The sequence below is a fragment of the Coregonus clupeaformis genome, unplaced genomic scaffold, assembly GCF_020615455.1.
Source record: "Coregonus clupeaformis isolate EN_2021a unplaced genomic scaffold, ASM2061545v1 scaf0222, whole genome shotgun sequence".
Taxonomy (NCBI): Eukaryota; Metazoa; Chordata; class Actinopteri; order Salmoniformes; family Salmonidae; genus Coregonus; species Coregonus clupeaformis.
The window spans coordinates 103046-121349 of record NW_025533677.1 but is presented as its reverse complement, the minus strand read 5'-3'; the positions used below and the strand labels follow the sequence as shown (position 1 = coordinate 121349).

At 41.8% G+C, this 18304-nt stretch overlaps 1 protein-coding gene across 2 annotated transcripts; it reads right to left on the bottom strand.

Annotated features, from left to right (window-relative positions):
• Window positions 1-7798: 7798 nt before the first annotated feature.
• LOC121586734 (protein lifeguard 1-like) lies at window positions 7799-15299 on the bottom strand. Of its 2 annotated transcripts, none has more exons than XM_041903678.1 (10): window positions 15225-15299; window positions 14449-14863; window positions 13926-14004; window positions 13457-13510; window positions 13111-13201; window positions 12990-13027; window positions 12323-12410; window positions 8889-8978; window positions 8500-8547; window positions 7799-8229 (listed from the first exon to the last, which is right to left on the bottom strand). In XM_041903678.1, the coding sequence occupies exons 2-10, from the start codon at window positions 14825-14827 to the stop codon at window positions 8080-8082; spliced, it is 1017 nt and encodes a 338-aa protein (XP_041759612.1). In that variant the 5' UTR covers window positions 14828-14863; window positions 15225-15299; the 3' UTR covers window positions 7799-8079. The 2 variants fall into 2 exon arrangements, with proteins under 2 accessions (XP_041759612.1, XP_041759613.1); XM_041903679.1 differs by having other exon boundaries at window positions 15230-15271.
• Window positions 15300-18304: the final 3005 nt, after the last annotated feature.

Here is an 18304-nt window from a genome sequence, read left to right as displayed (position 1 = left end):
GTAGTAATGATGTCACTGGTCATTCTAAACTAGTATAGGGCTGCTTTCTCAGACACACAGTAAACCTAGTCCTGGACTAAACATCACTTTCAATGGAGATTCTCCATTGACCCTGCTTTCTAGTCCAGGACTAGGTTCAGGCCTAATCTGTGTCCAGGAAACCAGCCCATAAAGCTAAATAAACTCTTATAAAGTTCAAGCCTTGATGGGACTCAGCAACTACAGTAGAGGGGTTCAGCGGGTCTTAAAAACGGTTCTCTACACAGTTCATTACAGTGCCTTTATGTCAATCTTTTTTAATTTATTGCCACATTTTCCTGAGGTCTTACAGAAATTAATGGTGTGTAGCTACACTATATATATGAAAGTATGTGGACACCCCTTCAAATTAGTGGATTCGGCTATTTCAGCCACACCCGTGGCTGACCGGTGTATACAATCAAGCACACAGCCATGCAATATCCATAGACAAACATTGGCAGTAGAATGGCCCATACTGAAGAGCTCAGTGACTTTCAACGTGGCACCGTCATAGGATGCCACCTTTCCAACAAGTCAGTTCGTCAAATGTATGCCCTGCTAGAGCTGCCCCGGTCAACTGTAAGTGCTGTTATTGTGAAGTGGAAACATCTAGGAGCAACAACGGCTCAGCCGCGAAGTGGTAGGCCACACAAGCTCACAGAATGGGACCGCCGAGTGCTGAAGTGCGTAACACGTAGAAATCATCTGTCCTCGGTTGCAACACTCACTACCGAGTTCCAAATTGCCTTTGGAAGCAACGTCAGCACAAGAACTGTTCGTCACAAGCTTCATGAAATGTGTTTCCATGGCCAAGCAGCCGCACACAAGCCTAAGATCACCATGCGCAGTGCCAAGCGTCGGCTGGAGTGGTGTAAAGCTTGCCGCCATTGGACTCTGAAGCAGTGAAAACGCATTCTCTGGAGTGATGAATCACGCTTCACCATTTGGCAGTCTGACGGACTAATCAGGGTTTGGCGGATGCCAGGAGAACGCTACCTGCCCGAATGCATAGTGCCAACTGTAAAGTTTGGTGGAGGAGGAATAATGGTCTGGGGCTGTTTTTCATGGTTTAGGCTCCTTAGTTCCAGTGAAGGGATATCTTAACGCTACAGCATACACATTCTAGACAATTCTGTGCTCCCAACTTTGTGGCAACAGTTTGGGGAAGTTCCTGTTTCAGCATGACAATGCCCCCATGCACAAAGCGAGGTCCATACAGAAATGGTTTGTCGATATCGATGTGGAAGAGCTTGACTGGCCTGCACAAAGCCCTGTCTTCAACCCCATTGAACACCTTTGGGATCAATTGGAACGGTGACTGCGAGCCAGGCCTAATCGCCCAACATCAGTGGCCGACCTCACTAATGCTCTTGTGGCTGAATGGAAGCAATTCCCCGCAGCAATGTTCCAACATCTAGTGGAAAGCCTTCCCCAGAAGAGTAGAGTCTGTTATAGCAGCAAAGAGGGGACCAACTTCATATTAATACCCATGTTTTTGGAATGAGATGTTCGACGAGCAGGTGTCCACATACTTTTGGTCATGTAGTGTAAAAACTACAAAGACACGTTATAGAAATTCCGCTCATAAAACTAACACGTGTCCAAACTTGATACTTTTTAAATACATTTTTATATCCATTTGTTGCCTCCTTTAGTGTGGTTCCAGATTGTTTCCGGTGCGTTTTATATAATGCATTTATTAAGTATAACTGTGATTTTACTTGATTATGTATATTGAACACTGTTTGACATATCTGTGGGTCGATAACTGAACTACAAGTTTATGACGAGAGTTGACTTTGGAAAGGTATCTGTAATGTGTATTCTGCAGCAGAAAACACTATATATTGAAAAACTGACTTATTTATTTAAATTGAACGTTTCTTATTACGATTGAAAATGGATATCAAGATATACTTAATAACTGATTTGAAAAAAATAAGATGTATTGATTTATCGTCTATAAAGTAAATGTGAAATATAAATAATATTGATATTTCAAAGTTTCACTTTTGGAATTGATCTTTATCCAATCTAGTGTGATTTGTATTGAAGTAATCGTAAATTGACCATTGAAACAACCGCTAAAGAAACGTATTGCATTGAAATGTATTTAGCAACCGTTAAGCTGTGAGCGCCATACATGGAGCTGGTGAACTTGTGGGAGTAATGTAAATCGGTTGAGTTGTCCTTGATGTAACAGTATGATGTGCATGAAATGAGTAAAACAGAAAATAACGTTGAATTTGGACATTCTTAGCATTTTATTATAAAGCAACTAATCCTTGAAATGCTATTTGCACTTTCATAGTCTATACTTTATACATTCCCTCTTTATATGAAAAACATACTGTTTGATGTGTTGCCAATAAACCTTGAGTTTTACGACTGAGTGGAATGTATTTTTTTCTATACAAAAACATTAAAATCTATATCAATCTTAACCAGTGCTTTCTATTGAGTTTTACATTTACATTTTAGTCATTTAGCAGACGCAATGTTATTTTTGTTATAAAACGTACAAATCTATATTTCTATCATCACCGCTTTCTATTGAGTTTTACTTCTGAGTGGAATGTTATTTTTTATTATAAAACATTCAAAACAAATAAAACGTTCACCAATGCTTTCTATTATCTACATTCATACAGTGTCTTCAGAAAGTATTCTTACCCATTGACTTATTCCACATTTTGTTGTTACACCCTGAATATTTTTTTTTATTAAATATGTTTTTTCCTCACTCATCTACACACAATACCCCATAATGACAAAGTGAAAACATTTTTGTAGAAATGTTTGCTAATTTATTGAAAATGTAATACAGAAATATCTCATTTACGTAAGTATTTACTCCACTGAGTCAATACGTTAGAATCACCTTTGGCAGCGATTACAGCTGTGAGTCTTTCTGGGTAAAAGGCACTGCATGGTCAATCCAACGTCTGCATTGGCCATGCAGCATTTACAGTGATATGGCCTCTGCAGAAGGCAGGACATTCTTACTTCTTGCGCTTAGCGTAGCAGAGCTGTTGTGAAGGAAGATGTCAAGGAAGTGAGTTTGTGTTCATACAGGACCTCCCGCCCTCAGCTACTGTCAACCAATCATGTCAATGTGGAGTTATATGGAGCCCTCCGCATTGTTTCAAAATTTGAGAGGCACACGGCGATGCGGTATGGAGCTCAATTTGGCCTCCAGAGGCGCCGCAATTGCGTCACACCATCCATACGGCGCCTCAGACCACATTTTCGGATCAAGCTTAAATTGGCTCTTAGTCTCTAAGAGCTTTGCACACCTGTATTGTACAATATTTGCTCATTATTCAAGCTCTGTCAAGTTGGTTGTTGATCATTGCTAGACAGCCATTTTCAAGTCTTACCATAGATGTACAAGCTGAATTAAGTCAAAACTGTAACTAGGCCTCTCAGGAACATTCAATGTCATCATGGTAAGCAACTCCAGTGTAGATTTGGCCTTGTTTTAGGTTATTGTCCTGCTGAAAGGTGAATTTGTCTCCCAGTGTCTGTTGGAAAGCAGACTGAACCAGGTTTTCCTCTAGGATTTTGCCTGTGCTGAACTCTATTCCATTTATTTTTATCCTAAAAAACTCCCTAGTCCTTGCCGATGACAAGCATGCCCCTAACATGATGCAGCCACCACCATGCTTGAAAATATGAAGAGTGGTACTCAGTGATGTGTTGTATTGGATTTGCCCCAAACATAACGCTTTGAATCCATGACATAAAGTTAATTTCTTTGACACATTTTTTTCAGTTTTGCTTCAGTGCTTTACTGCAAACAGGATGCATGTTTTGGAATATTTTTATTCTGTACAGGCTTCCTACTTTTCACTCTGTCATTTAGGTTAGTATTGTGGTGTAACTACAATGTTGTTGATCAATCCTCAGTTTTCTCCTATCACAGCCATTAAACTCTGTGACTGTTTTAAAGTCACCATTGGCCTCATGGTGAAATCCCTGAGCGATTTCCTTCCTCTCTGGCGACTGAGTTAGGAAGGACGCCTGTGTCTTTGTAGTGACTGGGTGTATTGATACACCATCCAAAGTGTAATTAATAACTTCACCATGCTCAAAGGGATATTCAATGTCTTTTTTTCTTCTTATTATTACCCATCTGCCAATAGGTGCCCTTCTTTGCGAGGCATTGGAAAACCTCTCTGGTCTTTGTGGTTGAATCTGTTTGAAATTCACTGCTTGACTGAGGGACCTTACAGATAATTGTATGTGCGGGGTACAGAGATGAGGTAGTCATTCATAAATCATGTTAAACGCTATTATTGCACACAGAGTCCATGCAACTTATTATGTGACTTGTTAAGCACATTTTTACTGCTGAACTTAGTTAGGCTTTCCATAACAAAGTGATTAAATACTTGTCTAAAAACTAAAGACATTTCAGCTTTTCATTTTTTCAATATTTAAGGGGGTGGATCATCTTTAATATTGCCGATAGATTGTGGCTTCCGTTAAAGTAAATGTTTGCATCATATCCAATCCCCTTATATGTTTTTAAAATATATTTTCCTTTATTATTTTCCACTAACCCTACCTCCCTTCCCCTAATTGGAGTAAACTAGTGGGAAACAACAAATAGGCTTGCTTCTACTTCCAGCTACCTACTAAATACAGTACATTTTACGGACACAGTATATTTTACATTAGTTATCTCGTTATTTTTAGTCCCACCCTTCAGCTCCACTCAACCCGTCCCATCTATCTCTGAAGACCATCCAGTTTTTTTCTAGTTGCCATATATTTTTCAACTGTGCTGTGATGTTTCACAAAAGTTCTGAACCTTTCTATTCTAATAGTTTCTACAGTTTGTAAATTAAAGATAGACATTTTTGCTAAGAGTATTATTATATTTTTGATCGATTGACTATGACATTTCAAATCACCCAGCAGTGCTATTTGCAGAGGTAAATGTTGCATTTCTTCTGCCGTTCCTGAAACTGCGACCAAAAACAAGCTACATATGGGCAGTACAAAAACAAATGATCTAATGATTTTGTCTCTTTGCAGCAAAGTCTGCAGAGCTGGGATGGCTGTATCCCCCCATATATATCACATTCTATTGGTTGCAATAATTTTGTATAATAATGTAAATGGTAAAACTCGAAGTTTGGAATCTGACATAGTTTTGTTCATCAGTTCATAAACCATATGCCATAGAATCGGTACATCGAAAATCTCTTCTCAACTATTTTGCAATATATATGGCACAGCTGTACATTTTGTGGTCCTTAAATTAAACTGGTATACTTTTTTATTTATCACAATTTCCTTTAACCAATGTTGGTCTTTAATGCCGACAGACAAGCTCCTCACTTTCTTCCCCTTCCACTTACCTCTTCCATTTTTGTGGTAATGCTGCAATTAGTTGGTTGTAATTTTGAGTAGAGCAAACATTTCCATATATTTTTGGTAGCTGCATGTGTGACAACTCCACCAGTCCTATTTATATAATTTACAAAGATTATACAGTTTTTAAACATTTCTTTCCAAAAATATAGCTTTTTAAAAAATCAATTAGTATATTTGAGTTTAACCGTAATATTTGTTCTGTCTTTTCTGGTGGATTAAACTGAAATTGCAACCAACTTTATGAGGCTGTGGAGGGATCCAAATTGTGGATTTAAAAGAAAACAATCATTAGTGTACAATGACATCTTTGTTTTTAAGCCCTGGATTTCTAGCCCCTTGATATTGTTGGATCTGATTTTAACAGCTAACATTTTGATGGCAATAATAAATAGATATACCGATAGTGGACAACCTTGTTTAACTCCTCTTGACAGTTGAATACTTTCTGAGAAGTAGCCATTATTTACTATTTTACACATAGGGTTACTATACATAACTTTAACCCATTATATAAGATATTCTCCAAAATTGAAATATTCCAGGCATTTATATACACTGCTCAAAAAAATAAAGGGAACACTTAATCTGAACTGAATGAATGAAATAATCTTATTAAATACTTTTTTCTTTACATAGTTGAATGTGCTGACAACAAAATCACACAAAAATTATCAATGGAAATCAAATGTATCAACCCATGGAGGTCTGGATTTGGAGTCACCCTCAAAATTAAAGTGGAAAACCACACTACAGGCTGATCCAACTTTGATGTAATGTCCTTAAAACAAGTCAAAACGAGGCTCAGTAGTGTGTGTGGCCTCCACGTGCCTGTATGACCTCCCTACAACGCCTGGGCATGCTCCTGATGAGGTGGCGGATGGTCTCCTGAGGGATCTCCTCCCAGACCTGGACTAAAGCATCCGCCAACTCCTGGACAGTCTGTGGTGCAACGTGGCGTTGGTGGATGGAGCGAGACATGATGTCCCAGATGTGCTCAATTGGATTCAGGTCTGGGGAACGGGCGGTCCATAGCATCAATGCCTTCCTCTTGCAGGAACTGCTGACACACTCCAGCCACATGAGGTCTAGCATTGTCTTGCATTAGGAGGAACCCAGGGCCAACTGCACCAGCATATGGTCTCACAAGGGGTCTGAGGATCTCATCTCGGTACCTAATGGCAGTCAGGCTACCTCTGGCGAGCACATGGAGGGCTGTGCGGCCCCCAAAGAAATGCCACCCCACACCATGACTGACCCACCGCCAAACCGGTCATGCTGGAGGATGTTGCAGGCAGCAGAACGTTCTCCACGGCGTCTCCAGACTCTGTCACGTCTGTCACGTGCTCAGTGTGAACCTGCTTTCATCTGTGAAGAGCACAGGGCGCCAGTGGCGAATTTGCCAATCTTGGTGTTCTCTGGCAAATGACAAACGTCCTGCACGGTGTTGGGCTGTAAACACAACCCCCACCTGTGGACGTCGAGCCCTCATATCACCCTCATGGAGTCTGTTTCTGACCGTTTGAGCAGACACATGCACATTTGTGGCCTGCTGGAGGTCATTTTGCAGGGCTCTGGCAGTGCTCCTCCTTGCACAAAGGCGGAGGTAGCGGTCCTGCTGCTGGGTTGTTGCCCTCCTACGGCCTCCTCCACGTCTCCTGATGTACTGGCCTGTCTCCTGGTAGCGCCTCCATGCTCTGGACACTACGCTGACAGACACAGCAAACCTTCTTGCCACAGCTCGCATTGATGTGCCATCCTGGATGAGCTGCACTACCTGAGCCACTTGTGTGGGTTGTAGACTCCGTCTCATGCTACCACTAGAGTGAAAGCACCGCCAGCATTCAAAATGACCAAAACATCAGCCAGGAAGCATAGGAACTGAGAAGTGGTCTGTGGTCACCACCTGCAGAACCACTTCTTTATTGGGGGTGTCTTGCTAATTGCCTATAATTTCCACCTGTTGTCTATCCCATTTGCACAACAGCATGTGAAATGTATTGTCAATCAGTGTTGCTTCCTAAGTGGACAGTTTGATTTCACAGAAGTGTAATTGACTGGGAGTTACATTGTGTTGTTTAAGTGTTCCCTTAATTTTTTTGAGCAGTGTATATAAATTCTAGTCGTGCTTTATCAAAGGCCTTTTCAAAGTCAGCTATGAATACCAGGCCTGGTTTCCCAGATTTTTCATAGTGTTCTATTGTTTCCAGTACATATCTTATATTATCTCCAATGTATCGTCCATATAAAAAAAACCTGTCTGATTAGGATGAATAATATCCGACAATAACTTTTTAATTCAGATTTTTTATTTAAAATTAATTAGTAAACATTTCTAAAAACATAATTCCACTTTGACATTATGGGGTATTGTGTGTAGGCCAGTGACATAAAATGTCAATTTAATAAATTTTTTATTCAAGCTGTAACACAACAAAATGTGGAAAAAGTCAAGGGGTGTGAATACTTAGTGAAGGCACTAAGTTGCATAACATGGAATGTCAATGGGGTAATTTATACATCAAAGAATACGAAACATAGAAGTGCTTTCTCTGGCTGAATCTTTGATGCTGATCCATATTAAAAGGCATTGTCTTCGACAGTTGGTGTAACTCCTCCTCAACGGATCAGGACAGGTGGCTTGTTGCGCTATCAGACGTAAGACAATGTATTAAGTTAACGGCTGAGTCCAATGAGTGACAGTAGCAAAGTGAACAGAGAGATGATGTCCAGGTACAGGTTGAGAGCCGCAAAGATGTACTCCTCTGGTGAAATGCTGTATTTGTGGTTCCCACCCAGTATGAGCTGGGTGTCCATCACCAGGTACTGGAGAGAGACACAAATATACACTAATCAGTTGTTCAATTGCTACAAAAATACATTACTGTTTCTACCTGCTAACAGAATGAGTCATAAACAGCATGGGTGACCATTCCAAAGCTTCTTAAAGATTGTGTATAAAGGACTCGTGAAACCTTACATACATTCTTATAAAGATGTCAGTGAATGTTTATTGCTTGGTGGTATGAAGGTGGCCAAATTAATAGCTTTGACAACAACCATGAATAGAATAGATGTAGGAAGAAGGTTACTTACCAAAGAAAATAGCAAGGTCCCCAGGCAAGCATACACAATGTAAAGGTACTATGGATTAAAACACAACACTAAGTTAGTTCTGAACAAGTGTATTTCTAAAACGGAAACATAGTTAATGTTCTTCAATCTCCAATACAATACACAATATAAAATACTGTGTTTTAAAGGGGCAATCTGCGATAGGTACATTGATTTTCGGCCAGTCCTTGCATCCTTAGATCTGTCTATGAATTTGAGAGTGGGTACATTACATTTACATTTCGCCAGACCCATTCATCAGCTGTTTACCAAAACAGTGGCAGGTTGTGGCTTTGTTATTGTTTAAACTGCAGATTGCCCCTTTACATTTTTTGGACATACTGGTATACCTGTGAAATGGCTTGACTTACCTGGGATCGCATGATTCCACACAACAATGCAAAGGATATGAGAGTCCAACCGAACACCCACAAGCCCCCACTGGCTAAGGTGAAGTCCCACTATAACAGAAATTAGGGAAGACGGTAGATTACTAGTAAGCTACATTTTAGTCATTTAGCAGACATTCTTAACTAGAGCTACTTAGTCAGTGCATTCAACTGTACACTACGTGACCAAAAGTATGTGGACACCTGCTCGTCGAACATCTCATTCAAAAATCATGGGCATTAATATGGAGTTTGTCCCCTCTTTGCTGCTATAACAGCCTCCACTCTTCTGGGAAGGCTTTCCACTAGATGTTGGAATATTGCTGCGGGGACTTGCTTCCATTCAGCCACAAGAGCATTAGTGAGGTCGGACACTGATGTTGGGCGATTAGGCCTGGCTCGCAGTCGACGTTTCAATTCATCCCAAAGGTGTTTGATGGGGTTGAGGTCAGGGCTTTGTGCAGGCCAGTCAAGTTCTTCCACATCGATCTCGACAAACTATTTCTGTATGGACCTCGCTTTGTGCACGGGGGCATTGTCATGCTGAAACAGGAAAGGGCCTTCCCCAAACTGTTGCCACAAAGTTGGAAGCACAGAATTGTCTAGAATGTCATTGTGTGCTGTAGTGTTAAGATTTCCCTTCACTGGAACTAAGGGGCCTAGCCCGAACCATGAAAAACAGCCCCAGACCATTATTCCTCCTCCTCCAAACTTTACAGTTGGCACTGTGCTTTAGGCCAGGTAGCGTTCTCCTGGCATCCGCCAAACCCAGATTTGTCTGTCGGACTGCCAGATGGTGAAGCGTGATTCATCACTCCAGAGAACCCGTTTCCACTGCTCCAGAGTCCAATGGCGGCGAGCTTTACACCACTCCAGCCGACGCGTGGCATTGCGCATGGTGATCTTAGGCTTGTGTGCCGCTGCTCGGCCATGGAAGCCCATTTCATGAAGCTCCCGACGAACAGTTGTTGTGTGCTGACGTTGCTTCCAGAGGCAGTTTGGAACTCGAGTGAGACAGACGATTTTTACGCACTTCAGCACTCGGCGGTCCCGTTCTGTGAGCTTGTGTGGCCTACCACGGCTGAGCCGTTGTTGCTCCTAGATGTTTCCATTTCACAATAACAGCACTTACAGTTGACCGGGGCAGCTCTAGCAGGGTAGAAATTTGACGAACTGACTCGTTGGAAAGGTGGCATCATATGACGTTGTCACGTTGAAAGTCACTGAGCTCTTCAGTAAGGCCATTCTACTGCAAATGTTTGTCTATGGAGATTGCATGGCTGTGTGCTCAATTTTTTTATACACCTGTCAGCAACGGGTGTGGCTGAAACAGCCGAATCCACTAATTTGAAGGGGTGTCCACATACTTTTGTATATATAGTTGTAGGTAAGACAACCACAGATCACAGTCACTAACCATGTTTCCTTCCAACCTTTGTATGCCAGTAAAGTACATGTCGGATGGAAACCGCAAAGGTGGGATCTTTTTGTGTCAGTAAAATGTATAACGTGAGAAATGAAGGTGGAAACGCTTTTATGTGCAAATATTGATATAAAAACCATCATATGGCAGTAAACTTGGAGTCACGTGATATTGACGGCGGCAGGTAGCTTAGTGGGTAAGAGCGTTGTGCCAGTAACCGAAAGGTCGCTGGTTCTAATCCCCGAGCCGACTAGGTGAAAAATCTGTCGATGTGCCCTTAAGCAAGGCACTTAACCCTAATTGCTCATGTAAGTCGCTCTGGATAAGAGCGTCTGTTAAATGACTAAAATGTAAAATGTAAAATGATGTGTAGTTGTAGACACTACCACCACCATGTGGAAAAGCATGTGGAGTTTATAGGCAGATGGAATAAGTTATGAACTTTAGGCCTAACATACACTGAGTATACAAAATACAGTGTACCTTTTAGTTACAATTTTGTCGACAGACTCACTAGAATACACTGAGTATACAAAACATTAAGAACACCTGCTCTTTCCATGACAGACTGACCAGGTGAAAGCTATGATCCCTTATTGATGTCACTTGTTAAATCCACTTCAATCAGTGTAGATGAAGGGGAGGAGACAGGTTAAAGAAAGATTTTTAAGCCTTGAGACAATTGAGACATGGATTGTGTATGTGTGCCATTCAGAGGGTGAATGGGCAAGACAAAATATTTAATTACCTTTGAACGGGGTATGGTAGTAGGTGCCAGGCACACTGGTTTGTGTCAAGAACTGAAATGCTGCTGGGGTTTTCACGCTCAACAGTTTACCGTGTGTATCAAGAATGGTCCACCACCCAAAGGACATCCAGCCAACTAGACACAACTGTGGGAAGCATTGGAGTCAACATGGGCCAGCAACCCTGTGGAACGCTTTCGACACCTTGTAGAGTCCATGCCTCGATGAATTGAAGCTGTTCTGACGGCAGAAGGGGGTGCAACTCAATATTAGGAAGGTGTTCCTAATGTTTGGTATACTCAGTGTATTTCATAACTTATGGTGCTTAAAGCAAAACTCCACCCAAAAACTATCTTTCGCTATTTGTTTCATTAGTCTATTGTTGATATAGCATGTTTTCAAGATATGTTACTTTCAAAATACATAAATGTGGGCCGTATGATGCATTTTGGCTGCCAATTATCAAATAAAAAACTTTTATCCATATCTCAACATATAACCTACTCTGTCCACTTCATCAGCAAACTGTCTAATGAATGTCTGGTTCATGGGAACCCTAACCCTAACTCTAACCCTAACCGCAAAAGGGTTTTTTATGCCATATCTCATCACACACAGCATTTTATCCGCAACAAGTCAGTCTGATGGAAACACCCCTCTGATGGGAAAATGTGCAATTGCATTTCCTTGAATCCTCGCGTCCTCTCTCCTCGTCTCCTTCTCAAAACCCATTGGATGAGAAGGTCGGAACTCTGACCTTCTCATCCAATGGGTTTTGAGAAGGAGGGACCTCTGACCTTGTCATCCAATTGGTTTTGAGAAGGAGGCGAGGAGAGAGGACGCGAGAAATCAAGGAAACGCTATTGAGATTCTCCCCATTTTGAAGTAGCCATTTGGGTGAGACTCCCTATGTGTTAAGAAGATCACAGAATTCCATCCAGGTCATCAGGAGGTGTCAGCCAATGATTTAAACTCCTGAGCAAGCATTCCATAACTGCAGGTGGCAGTAAATCACCAACCTGGCTTTATACCTGTTCAGACTGTACACACAGCAGCACAGTAGATGGTGATATGCAGCATGCTGTTGTTTCTTTATGGATTACCAGTACACTCACAAGTAGAAGGAGAGGAAATTGACTACTTTAAAATGGAGTTAGCCACAATGGCGCTGCCCATGCTTTCACAGAACACGGCCATTACAAGGATTTAAAGTGTGCCATCTTTCTATATCTATGGAGAGGACGTACTCTGGACTGCATGGCAAAGACACTCAGAGCTAGGGAGACCAGTGCTGTGGCGCCCACAGCCCACATAACAGCGTCCGCCTCATAGAACCTGCAACACAAACCAAACTGTCATCTTTCACTGAAATAGGGTTGCAAAATTTCTGTAACTTTCCCAAAATTCCCAGGCTTTTACAGAAATCCTGGTTGGACGATTCCCGGAATTGGTAGGGAATAAGCAGGAAAGCAGGAATTCTCCAACCATGATTTCTGGAAAACTTGGGAATTTTGGGAAAGTTACCAGAGTTTTTCAACCCTATGCTGAAATATCACTGGATGTATTAGAGTCAGGTTTCCTTTGGTGGAATAATGGTTTAGGCATAAGCTTATACTGCAAACTGCCATGGAGGAATGATTTAGCCATAAGCTTATACTGCAAACCGACATTGAGGAATGATTTAGCTATAAGCTTATACTGCAAACCGCCATGGAGGAATGATTTAGGCATAAGCTTATACTGCAAACCGCCATGGAGGAATGATTTAGCCATAAGCTTATACTGCAAACCGCCATTTGCATGAGTTCACTTTGACTGACAGGTGACATATAAAGCTGCTGGTTTATAAAGGATTTAGTCTATATAGCAGAGAGAAAGTACATCAGGTTCACTCCAGAGGCATACAGTACTCACACAGTCACAGAGCCCAGCAGTAGACCTTCTGCAATGGTCTACACAGAAAAATAACACAAAGGTCAGAAAATACAACCAACTTGTTTTCATTGATTGATGCCTTCTTGGAATGGATACTTACAAACAGTCCCAAGGCTATGAAATTGAGCGGGACCTTCCGACGTATATTGACACAACAGGACAAGGCTATTATGAGGACGAGCACCACTGCCCTGTTCAGGAGAAAACAATACAATATATTCATATAATAGTTTAGACATCAGGGCCTGTATTCATAGAGCCACTCAGAGTTGGAGCACTAACCTAACATCAGGCCCCATGTCCGTGTCATGGCATTCATTATGATCTAAAAGACCAATCGGATCTTAGATCAGCACTCCTACTCTGAGAAGGTTTCTGATTACTGGCTCAGGAGTCAAAGCAGAGAGATGTTAAAAGGATTCAGTGGTTGTCATGCCGTTACTTACATCATGGAGTAAGAAAACCAGTAGGTGTTCCTGGACCAGACCCTCAGATCCTCCCTGCAATTACAGAGAACATTTCATCTCTCTGTTTTATGCACTCCTTCTAGGTACATTATTATAACGCTGTGGTGTTGTGGAGCTTAAAATGGAACATTGAATCTAACAGGAACTGCTTTCAACACTTCAAAGTGTTGGGCAACTGCAAGTGTTGAAGTCTTTAAGTGTTACCCAACTTTAACACTTCAACACTTTTAAGTTGGGTAACATTTAAAAATGTTGAAGTGTTCAAATTGGGTAACAAAGTGTTAAAGTGTTAAAGTTGGGTAACACTTAAAGTGTTAAAGTTGGGTAGCACTTAAAGTGTTGAAGTGTTAAAGTTGGGTAACACTTAAAGTGTTGAAGTGTTAAAGTTGGGTAACACTCAGTGTCGAACACTGTAAATGGAGTAATGATGAAAGTGTCAGTGTCTCACCAATACAGAAAGGCACAGATGATTCCAAAGGTGAGTAGAAGCTGAATCATCAAAGTCAGATACACCTTCTTTATAAAGCCTGTGGAAACAAATCCCTTGACTGTGAGCAGATGTTTACCGTAGGCCCACTAGTTTACTTCAGGGCAATAACATGGAGCAGAGCATTACGGTCGCATTCACCACAACACTTGTTTAATCAATAGCGCCAGGGGCCATGTGTATCAAGCGTCTCACAGTAGGGTTGCTGATCTAGGATCATGTTCACCTTGTCCACACGATCTTATTAATTATGATCTTAAAGGCAAAACTGATCCTAAATCAGCACCCCTACTCTTCAAGGACTGATGCGGCTCCAGATCATCATGATACGAGGACACCAACCAAAAAACACTGTCTGAGTTCCAAATGGCACCCTATTCCCTATATAGTGCACTACTTTTCAGCAGAACCCTATGGGCGCTGGTCAAAAGTAGTGCACTACACAGTAAATTGGGTGTCATTTCAGTCGCAGCCACTGACTGACCTCTTCTTATAGCTTTGTCATCAAAGCAGCCGGTGTCCTCCAGCCCAGTGGAATAGTCAGCCTGTAGTGGTAGTGGAGTAGCCCAATGTTGCTGCTGTTCCTCAGGATGACCCTGACCCATGTCATCATACTGACCCGCTGGAGAGACCACCGCTATGTTGCCAGGGCCAACGTTCAGACCATAGTGGGGATGACTATAGTTGTTTTGACCATAGGCGTTCTGCTGCCCATAGGTGTTCCGTTGGCCATAGGTGTTCTGTTGCCCATAGGTGTTCTGCTGGCCATAGGGGTTCTGCTGGCCATAGGTGTTCTGTTGCCTATAGTCCTGAGAGTAGGGCGGTGGGGGTTGGGCTTCACTGCTTGTTTTAGATTGATCCATGTTACCCTCCAAAAGATTACCGCCAGGTAATGAGTCCTATTCATTAACACACAAAGAAATGTACCTGCGTCATTAACTGGCAATAAAACTTCCTCTTCCTTCTACTGTACTGATAGACACAATGATCCTGTTGAATAATCAGTGAAATTCAGAGAAAAGCACTAGTAATTGTAGCAAAATGATGGACTCTAAAAATACAAATATATTTGTAAATCATATAAGTAAAATCCAACTCTAAAGCCTCCCTTGCCATTGTGGAATAACCCACCACTGTTGATAAGGCAACTGTTTTGAAGGTACTGACATACATCATACATTTAATATACAACAGCAGTTGGTGTAACAAATCCTTTGAGCATATTGATTGTATTATAATTCTTCTCTCAGATCTACTCACCTTACCTCTTACACAGGGCTCCGATCCTTCTCTTCCTGGAACTGTCCCTCCAGGGCAAAGTCTACCTCTAATCAGTTGGAGTGCATCCCAAATGGAGCCCTATTCCCTAATCCCTATGTAGTGCACTATATAAGGAATAAGTTACCATTTGGGACGCAACCATGGTTTCCACAGAGACAGGACTTTGCTTTCAGCTAAATTATACATATTTAAGGTTAGGTTAGGGTTATAGGGGAAGGGTTAGCTAACATGTTAAGTAGTTGCAAAGTAGCTAAAACGTTGTAAGTAGTTGCAAAGTTGCTAAAATGCTAAAGTTGTCCGTGAGGCGATTCGAATACGCAACCTTTGGGTTGCTAGACGTTCGCGTTATACGCCCACCAATCCACCCCGAACAACCACCCTCCTTTCGTTTTTGCCTTAAGTAATCTTCTGTCTTATGTAACCGTACCATACGTAACATATCATACTAATTTGAGTGTCCCGGATTTACATTTACTATGTTACGTCTAGTCTATGAGACCATGCTGATCATTCATTCATGTGAAGGATGCATTACATACAGTATCAAAAAGAAATCAAACAAACCTTTTTTCAAAGTGTAAATCCCTTTTGGTGTTTCTTCTAATACAGGTCCAAGGCCAAACGCAACTGTTTACATTTAAAACACGTGAGGATGTAAACAACAGATCAATCATATATTTGGCATATAAGATTGTTTCTCATGTTTTACTTTATACTAAGCTATTTGATCTCTGTTTATTCTTTGAATAGTTATTGTGTGAGTGGGTAGCAGTAGAATGGACCTTTTCACATACAGTCAAACCTTCTCTGCTTAAACACGACTGTCACGTGACAGTCGTACACCCTTACCATACACCCCCCCTTACCCCACCCCACCCCCCCAAAAAAATAAAAATAAAAATAAATGTGTAAAGTGGTTATCCCACTGGCTATAAGGTGAATGCACCAATTTGTAAGTCGCTCTGGATAAGAGCGTCTGCTAAATGACGTAAATGTAAATGTAAATTAATTCTGTTAACTATTGATAACAAGGTATTTATGCAAATCATAGTCTACATGAGGAATCTCCCATCTACACAGTCAAGTGTCTGTGTAGCATACATTTCTCAGACTGTCACCAGACTACGGGAACACTGCTGCTACGTCCCTCTCCAACCAAGGAACACTGCTGCTACCTCCCTCTCCAACCAAGGAACACTGCTGCTACCTCCCTCTCCAACCAAGGAACACTGCTGCTACCTCCCTCTCCAACCAAGGAACACTGCTGCTACCTCCCTCTCCAACCAAGGAACACTGCTGCTACCTCCCTCTCCAACCAAGGAACACTGCTGCTACCTCCCTCTCCAACCAAGGAACACTGCTGCTACCTCCCTCTCCAACCAAGGAACACTGCTGCTACCTCCCTCTCCAACCAAGGAACACTGCTGCTACCTCCCTCTCCAACCAAGGAACACTGCTGCTACCTCCCTCTCCAACCAAGGAACACTGCTGCTACCTCCCTCTCCAACCAAGGATAATGAATTGAGGAGCCAACTGAAGACAGGAGGATGTTCAAGAGGACAATGACATTTGATTAAACAAATGTATAATAAAGAAGCATTTAGCATCAACTTCCATTGTCCTCCAGTGTCACCCAGGTTACACAGAGACCTCAGCACCAAGGAACACCTCTAGATGGCATTCCTGCTTTTCCTGTCAGGTAGAGATGAACTACTACACCAGACTGAACTTCCTACATCTAACAGCAGGATACAATGACCAGGAACATCATTTAATCATTTTAATCCTATTATGTATCTTTAGTGTAATCAATAATGGTATTATGAGGTAATGATCAAGAAGAGTAAACCACTGGTAAAATGAGAAAACAGCAGATGTAGTATCTGTATATCACTTGGACTGTTTGATCTGAATTTATCTGGAATAATACCTGTGGAGGGTAAAGTAAAGAGACATTATACAATGTGGTTTTACTTGATCGTTCGTGTACAGAGTAAAATCACAATGACATCAAACAACATTCAAATACATTATTATTATTCATACCACAAACAGACACTGGAGGACACTAGGCTCCATCAGTTTCATAATTGCAGTGATTTGGCTTTTTAAATTCACCACAATAACTTCAGAAGGAACACAGCTAAGGAAATATAACCATTCTGTGTAGAACATCTCTCATCTCTCATAGATTAGATCAGACAGAGACAGCTAGGTTTATAGGAAATAACAGGATGATTGGTTTACAGCAGTGGTTCCCAACCAGGGGTACTAGGACCCCTGCGGGTACTTGAGAAGACTAATGAGGCTATAGGCTTACTGGTAAAATACACATGAGGGGGTACTTCAGGGGTACTCCTTGCAGGTAGAGGTACAGTAACAGAAAAAGGATAGGAACCACTGGTTTACAGGAAATAAGTAGATGATTGGTTTTACAGGCTTGTGCTGTTGTGTCAGAGAGGAGTGAAAGTGGTGCTGGTGCCATAGGAACAGCACAGTGGCTTTCAAAAGAGCTGGCACTATGTCCCAAATGGCACCCTATTCCCTATATAGTGTACTACTTACACCGTGGTGTACTATTTAGGAAATAGGGAGCCATTTGGGATGCAGCCTGAGAGTGACAAAGGAGAAGGAGAGACCCGCTGAGGAGAGAGAGAGAGTGTTAAGGGGGAGGTAGCCAGAAACCGGCTGAGGAGAGAGAGAAAAAGTTAAGGGGGAGGAAGCCAGAGATACCCCCCCAAACCAACCATGCCCACACCCCATATAGACCCCCTCAGATCAGACCTATGCCCCTCCTGCCCACCCCATGCCCCCCACTCCCGCAAAGAAGGCCTCAATTGCTAATTTGGTATAGAGCAGACCTAACTCACTCTATTAAATTAATCAAAACAGGATCATTTTACATCTGGTACAGTAACAGAAAAAGGTTGGAAACCACTGGTTTACAGGAAATAAAGAGATGATTGGTTTTACAGGCTTGTGCTGTTGTGTCAGAGAGGAGTGAAAGTGGTGCTGGTGCCATAGGAACAGCACAGTGGCTTTCAAAAGAGCTGGCACTA

Coding starts and splice junctions, on each gene's coding strand:
- LOC121586734 (XM_041903678.1), bottom strand. CDS start 14,827: ATGGATCAATCTAAAACAAGCAGTGAAGCCCAACCCCCACCGCCCTAC. Junction 13,511..13,925: donor ATCTGTGCCTTTCTGTATTG/GTGAGACACTGA, acceptor CTGTAATTGCAG/GGAGGATCTGAGGGTCTGGT. Junction 13,028..13,110: donor TCATAGCCTTGGGACTGTTT/GTAAGTATCCAT, acceptor TTTTCTGTGTAG/ACCATTGCAGAAGGTCTACT.